We start from the raw sequence: 7,416 nt of genomic DNA on the forward strand, positions 1-7,416 counted from the left end.
TGTTTTCTGAAAGAATCTTTAGCCAAGTCAGTACCAGGGTTTCCTTGACCTCAATCATGGTATCAGGTCCTTTTTTCATGGCCCTGCCCAGGATGAGCAACAGTGTGTTGCCCAGCATTTCGGCCTGGGATCAGCTGTGTTTCAGGGAAGTCATATCTCTCCAGAAACACTGAACACTTAGCAGGATTGAAACTTTTGTTTGTTTGTTTGTTTGTTTTTTTGGTAGATTGCTTGGTTGGTTGGTGCTGTCTTTAAACCCTAGTTTCAAGGCAGCCTTTCTACTTCACATCTATAGGATGCTGGTTCAACTTAATTTTGAGATGCCAGGGAAGAAAAATCAGATGACCTCTTAAGTGTTAATGCAAGAGCAAATGGTGAGTGGTGGGCATTATTTGTATTCCTGATCAAACATACTTTGTTAACTTCAAAAAACAGCTGAATCAGGCAGTAGTACTGCATGGTTGTGTTCAGCATTACTAATGATTTGAACATATTTATCAATGAAAGCTAAGATTAATTAAGAGATTAAGGGAAAACAGATCACTGCACTCGATTTTCCTCTTGTATAAACTGTTGAAACTTTATGGTAGCTTGGGAAAATTTATAAGATTTATACCCTTGTGACTCAGAGAAGAATCAGAGCCATTGCGCCTGTGGATACTATTGGGTACTCAGTAATGAACTGAGCAGAAATTCCTTCTGTTCAGAATTGAATTCAATATTTTCTCTGCATGAAATCCTGGTCTCATAAAAATCAGTGGAAAACACTTTACCTGTACCATGTCCAGAGTGTTACTGCCTGTTTATTTCTTCTGGTTTTTTTTTTTTTTTTTTCATTGTATACTTTCATTCCTGTTTTACATCCACTGTAAGGAGTTCCCTGCATTCTAAGTCCCAGCAAGATGGGCAAAGGTATTGCTACATGAGGAAATAGTTTGTCTAGTCTTGCAAGGCTTCTCTGATGGGAAGGTGAAGTATTTTAGATGGGGAAATAAACCCCACAATAAAAGAGAGGTGGTTCAAGAGATCCCTGTTGTCTGGAAGACTTCCTCTATAACCTTGATGACACAGTAATATAAATTCTCTACGTTTATCTGTAAAGCAATAGTTAAATACCCTTCATTTGCCATAAAAGCCCTCACTCCTGAAAGCGATCTGCAGTGCTTTGGGAAAAATAAATTAAATTGTGCCACACTAGAAAGTGACTAAGTGGGGCTGGGCCTCTCTCTGGGCGCCAGGTCCTGCTCCCCTTTTCCCCTGGGCCGAAGGGGGAGGGCGGACACAACTCCCGAGGGCGTGGGGGGAAGGCGGCGGTAGGGCTGCCACTGGGGGGAGCCCCCGGGCCGCTTCAGCACCGCGCCGGCGGACAGCGCCCGCGCCCCGCGCATCTTCCGCGGCGGTCGGGAAGGGGCGGGGGGGGGGGGGGGGTGAGCAGCGATGCCCGCGGGACGCTCGCTGCGACTGGAATAGGGGAGGGAAGGGAGCGGGTTCCCCCTCCCCCAGCAGCAGAGGGGCAGAGGGAAAGGATCTGGCCTCTTCCTTTGGGGGATGGAAGCAAAGGGCCGAAGTGGTGCCTAATTAAGGCAGGTTCCGCGGTCTGCGGGAGGGGGGGAGGCGGTGTAAATCAACACCGACATGCGACAAGCTGTGCGGATCCTGTTAAGGAGATTTATATGTGTAGTTCATGAAGGCAATCGTCTGGCCGGTAATCTCTCATTGTGCACCGCTCAAAGGCAGTTCATTCACACAGTTGGCAAGGTACTGGGCTGCAAAGTGAAGATATTCAGTATCTCTCCTGAAAAATGTCTTTGTTAGGAATGTCTGTAGGGAATGTGTGTGTGTGTGTGTGTGTGTGGACTGGCTAAATGGCTGAAACAGACGTGTATAATGAGATAGCCGCACATTACTCAGCACTCCAGGATGGGAAATGGAAGTAAATTAAGAAATCAGCATAATTCATACAGCTTTTGACCCAGCACCAGCAGCACATGGGAGCGGGACGTGGTGTGTGGCTGCAGTTCATTCATCAGCACATTACCAAGAGCTGGAGAACAACTCTGCGCAGTCCAATTATCTCACATCCACAGGATTCAGGCACAACACACTGGGGCAGCTTTTCCCCAAAGAGGGTGATCCTGGCCACTGCAAAGTGAGGTCAGGAAGCCCACAGGTAACAAGTGCATGGAAGAAGGGGATAGACAGGGGTAGGCAGGCATTTCAGGAGGGACAGTGTCTGAGGTAAGTAGATTTGCCCCAAGGACCGTCATCATCAAAACTTCCAGGTGCAAGATCAGCCACTTCCCAGCTGTACATCCACCATTCAAGTAAACAGAATATCACATACAACACATTCCTCTGTACCCTCGTTCTCCGGGGATTATCTGCCGCCTTCCTTCCCCACCCCCTTCTCCTTAACTCCCTGGAGTTAGCCAAATGGAGATGATAATCTGCTGTGAAATATTGGTAGCATAGAGCTGTGACAGTATGGGAAGGGGGAAGGAGGATGGGCAAAAGGGAGCAGCAAGAATCTCTAGGACTAAGTCGCCCTAGAAAGGCAGTATTTTCTTGCCTTGCAGAGATGTGAGGAGGTCAGTACATTCTCACTTTGATGTAGAAGAATCCAGGTAAGTGTGAAGCCAGGTTAGCCCTGGTCTTAACTCCTCAGAGCCATATTTTGCCCCATACATCTCAGCACTTTGCACAGCAACCCACTCCCCTTGTAACTAGTACTCTGTCCCAGACAGCACTTGAAACATTGCAGCACATTATTTGCCCCACAACCACCAGCAGAAAAGGTTTCTTGTTGCCCTCCCAAGACAGCCTAGGATCTCACACTAAACCTCCAAGGGGAGCTTTCACTCGATTTCACCAAGCTTTGTTCTCATGGCAAAGAACAATATGCTTTGTTCCTCTTCTCCCATAGCCCTGAACAAGCTGCATGGCACATATGAAAGTACCAGTACTCTCAGTAGATACAGAGTTAAAAGGCACAGCAAGGCAAGTAAAATGAGAGATGAGCAGGGGGCAAGTTTGGCCAAGGCAGAGTCATCTCATGCCACAGATCACATCTGGAAGTAAGGAAGGAGAATGATAAATGACCCATCTTGCCCACCTGCTCCAGGTGGTGCTCCTCTACCTGAAGTTATTTCAAGGGACAGCAGTGTAGTCAATGTACAAGGTGAGAGGAGAGAGTGTGGTTGGAGGGTGTCCCCATCCCCAACTTCAGGTGATACTTTCTATAGGCAGCGAGGGAGTGAGGGGGAGGAGAAGAGAAGGTTGCATTTTGCCTATGGTCTCCCTCCAGGTAATGAATCTCTGAGCACCTGACTAAAAGAGACAGAATCTCTTGGGACACCCCATATCTCCTCTCACCCAGAGTGATGGGGAAAGAGGAAGGTTCCCACCCTTTCCTCACCACGGTACCTGGTTGAGGGAAGTCACGGCCAGCCTGGGGATAACCAGCTGCATGACGAGCTGCAGGACAGAGGTGACCAGACCAGCCAGGATGGCCCAGGTAAGTGGCAGTGGAAGCATGCTGTAGGTTGCAAAAAGCGTGAAGAGCACATAGCCAATGCCGTCCCCAAGGAGGCCACAGCCCAGACCAGCTGCCAGGATCTGTGTGGCCATGGCCACCCAAGTGACCACACCACTGTACTGCAGGTAGGTGTACGAGGTTGTGTCCTTCCTGACCACCACTAAGGCACAGATCACAACCTCGATGCCGGTGAAGAAGCCCAAGAGGATGCCCTTAATGGGGTCCATGGGAGCAGAGGCCAGGGTCAGGTGGAGAAACAGCAGGGTCAGCTTGGTCAGCACGTCCAGGATGTTCATGACCACCTCGGATTTGCGCCGCTGGCCCAAGAAGTAGCGCTGGTAAAGGCGCTCCAAGTCCCTGGACTTGAAAGAGTTGCGGAGAGTGGGGAAGATCACCCCGCGATAGGTATAGCCCCAGTTGAGGAAGAAGTCGGAGTTGCTGGGAGCACAGTCCAGGGGTAGGAAGCCCAGGTCCCCGCTGCTGCTCGTGCGCTCCGGGAAGACTTTGGTGCCTCCGTTGTTGTTGTGGCGTTCACTGCCCAAACTCCGTCCGGCCGACTGTCGCCGGAGGTGGTGGTGGTGGTGTGGCGGGTGGGGGTGGTGGTTGGGGCAGCAGGTCTCCTCGGAGCTGAAGCCCTTGCCCCCACCGCTGCTGCTGCCGCCGCTGCTGCTGCTGTGTTCCTGGATGAAGCGCTGCTCCGTGATGTGGCGCACGGCCGTCTGCCACAGCAGGCGCTGGGGTCTGCTGCTCCCGGGGGGGGTCCTGTTGATGGTGTAAAGTTCATCGCTGTCGCTCAGGCACCGCACCTCCGAGAGCTCCATGGCGGTGACTGGCGGGGGGCAGAGCACCGGAGGAGGGGGGGCGGGGGGGGAAAGAGGAGGGCGGAGGGAGGACGGACCGTCTTTGGGTAGGGGAGCCGGGGGGAGGGATGGAGCCGCGGGAGCGGAGGGAGGGGATGGAGCAGGGCGGGTGGCAGCGGCGGGTCGGTGGTGGTGGTGGTATCACATTTATAGGCAGGTCCCTGGGTCCGGCGGTGTGGCTGGTGGCAGGGGTGGTTTGCCGTGGGGCTCAGCGCAGGTGGCTCTCACTCCGCGCCCTCTCCCGCGGCTCCCCGCGGAGCAGCATCCCGCGGAGCCCGGCGGCGGAGTAGCCCCGGCGCCCCGGCGGGCTGCGTGCGCGCCCTCCTCGGGGCGGAGAGCAGGGAGGGAGCCGAGCCACGGGTCCGGGGAGGAGGAGGAGGGAGGAGCGGATCATCTACGGGCGCAGCCCCGCTGCCCGGCAGGCGATCCTTGGCCCCATGCGGAGACTGGGGGTGCGGAGGGGTGGGGGGAGCCGCCTTGCAGAGAGACGTTCACAGCGGGAAGCTCCTCTCTCCGGGGATCCCGGGGCTCCGCTCCGAGGTCTGGTTCCCGGGAGCTGCTGTAATCCCCGCGGCTGCGGTCAGCGGGAGTCTTGCGAGCTCGGGCGGCAAGGGAGAGCCGGCCGGGTCGCGGGCATCCTCGGTCACGGCGTCGGAGCCGTCGGCCGGAGGCTGCCCGTCCGCATCCCCCCGGCGGAGGGGCATGCCCCACCGGGCGCGCCCTGCGGCTCACCGGGTGCCTCTCCCCGAGGGGAGCTCGGGACTGCCATCCATCGTAGACACTCGGCTTGCTTGGTAACGAGAAAAATGCGGAGAAGGAAGAAAGAAAGGACAGAAAAAGAATCCCACCAAAATACAAGCTAAAAAAAATTTAAATAAATAAGCGAAACAGCAGGGAACGACAATTCCGCCCTAAACTCAGCGCTCTGGGAAGACCGCTGGGTGCATCCCAACTTCTCCGCGGGGCAGGGACGGCTCCAGCACTGGAGCTTCCCTCGGCAGATGGCGGGAGGAGCAGGAGGAAAGGGCGAGGGGCAGGCGCGATGGCTGCGGGGTTGCGGGGAGCGGGCGGCGGGTGCTGCCCCGGGAGCCGCGGGGACCGGCACGGCGGAGCCTCCGCCGTCGCCTCTGCCACCTCCGCCGTAGTGGTGCTGCGGGAGGGCGGCCCGGGAGGAGGCAGAGCCCGGCGCGGTCAGCTGATGCCCACGACGTCGGGGGGGGCTGCCCGCTCCCCTCTGCCCGGTTAAAGAAGCCGCAGCTGCGGCGCCCGGAGGGGGACCGGGGGTGGAGGCTCGGGGGTAGGCAGGGGCAGGTTCCCTGGTTCCAGGAGGCTCTTCCGTGTGTCACTTCGGTTTCTCCAAGTTGTACTTTCATAGGTAGCTCGGACTGTCCTGCAATGCGCAGCAGACTTGTTCATGCGTTGCAATAAGTGAGAGATGACGCTGAAGTCGGGCATTCCTCTGCGTGGGCCCAAGGGAGAGCGGCCTCGGGCCTTGCCTGGGAGTCAGGACTCTTGCCCTGGGTTGGGGATCCTTGGGCACCACCCCACCTCTGCCTGGGGGAGCTCAGCCCCTTTGAGAAAGATGCTGTCGCTGCCGGGACTGTAGCTGTGAACCACTCCGTGTTATGTGTATCTGGGTGTTTGATGGCTCCAATCACCATTTGCATTCAAGCCACTGGACAAAGTACAGAGACTTTCCCGTCCGCAGTGGCTGGAGGCTGAGCCACTCCTTGCTCCCTCAGACTGGCACATAGTAGTTGTCCCTGCTTCTTTGCTTGCGGGCTCTGTGCCAGCAAACCTGGATGCTTTGTGCATGGTGGCACAGCCTGGAGAAGAGGGATAAGAGGATGGATGCTACCTCTCCCATTCCTCCTCTGTCGATTAAACCTTGTCAAAGTAGGTGAAACCTGTCCAGGAGGAAAGGCAGCTGTGGAGCTGAAACCCTATCACTAGAAGCAGCTGAAACAGAAACAATCTACACATTGGACTATTGCAAATGAAGGCAGAGATGTTTTCTTTTTGTTTCAAAAGACCAAGGGTGATGCCTGCTGAATTCTTTGAGATAAATGCACAGCTGCCTTCTGTCAGCAGTGAGGATATGTGTGGACAGAGGCCCTGCCTAGAAGGCAGCTGTGCTACCCTGCTCAGAGCTCTGGTGTCTGATGGGGGACTGGGTGCTTGAGCATGGCATATGATGCTTGACCCTCCATGAGCACCCCTGGGACTGTGATTATTTAATTCACCTTTTGTCATTATTGGGAGGAATGCTTGGAGATTTAGGAAGGATTTCACTGATTGTTTCTATATTTGCACTACAATAGATCTGGGGACTCCAGCCAAGTCTGTGTCTCATGTGTGAGTCACGTTTTGTACAGATATAAGCAGAGGAAATTCTTGTTCTCAGGAGCCCAGATAAGTGGAATAAGTGGAGTTTTTTGTGAACAGGAATGGGTCTTTCCTGTGGTTCAGCATGACCCTGCTAACCTGGAAAGGGTTAATACTAGTTTTACAGTAATAACAGAGATACACATCCTTACTCTGAGATTATTTCAATGGAAATTGTAGCACTGCTTGAAGATTAAAATGTTACTCTAAGTGGGGAAGTCATATAAAGACTTATTTTTTAAAAGAAATTCTAATCATTACTGGTATTACCCCAGAACACTGCAAGAAAGCATCTTGCTTCTTCAGATTGTTCAACACAAATCATACTAATCAAAGGAAAAGGAGATAAATATGTAGCTTAGCTTAAGGATACACTCAGTTCAAAAAGTTAAGATGAAGCTCAGACAGGCAGCTCTCAGTTCTCTAATGTTGCTGCAATCACTGAATCACAGTGCTGGAAGGGTCCTTGGGCTCTGTCTATGGCAGAGTGAGCTTAACCCTCACCACTGTTCCTGCCATGGAGGCTCTGTACCTCCCCAAGCTATCTACTTCTACACTTCTTCATCCTTATCATTTTCATACCTAATCTGAATTTTCTTTGCAGCATAGCATATCAAGCATATCAATTCTTGTCCT

At 53.5% G+C, this 7,416-nt stretch overlaps 1 protein-coding gene across 1 annotated transcript in view; it reads right to left on the reverse strand.

Annotated features, from left to right (window-relative positions):
* The window catches only part of ADCY8 (adenylate cyclase 8), a 125,742-nt gene extending 121,386 nt beyond the window's left edge, over positions 1 to 4,356 (reverse strand). Inside the window, 1 exon segment of the mRNA XM_030445296.1 lies at positions 3,424 to 4,356. Within this exon segment, the coding sequence (XP_030301156.1) occupies positions 3,424 to 4,356 (933 nt within the window).
* Between the last annotated feature and the right edge of the window lie 3,060 nt (positions 4,357 to 7,416).

This window comes from Calypte anna, chromosome 2, assembly GCF_003957555.1.
Source record: "Calypte anna isolate BGI_N300 chromosome 2, bCalAnn1_v1.p, whole genome shotgun sequence".
In the NCBI taxonomy this organism is placed as follows: Eukaryota; Metazoa; Chordata; class Aves; order Apodiformes; family Trochilidae; genus Calypte; species Calypte anna.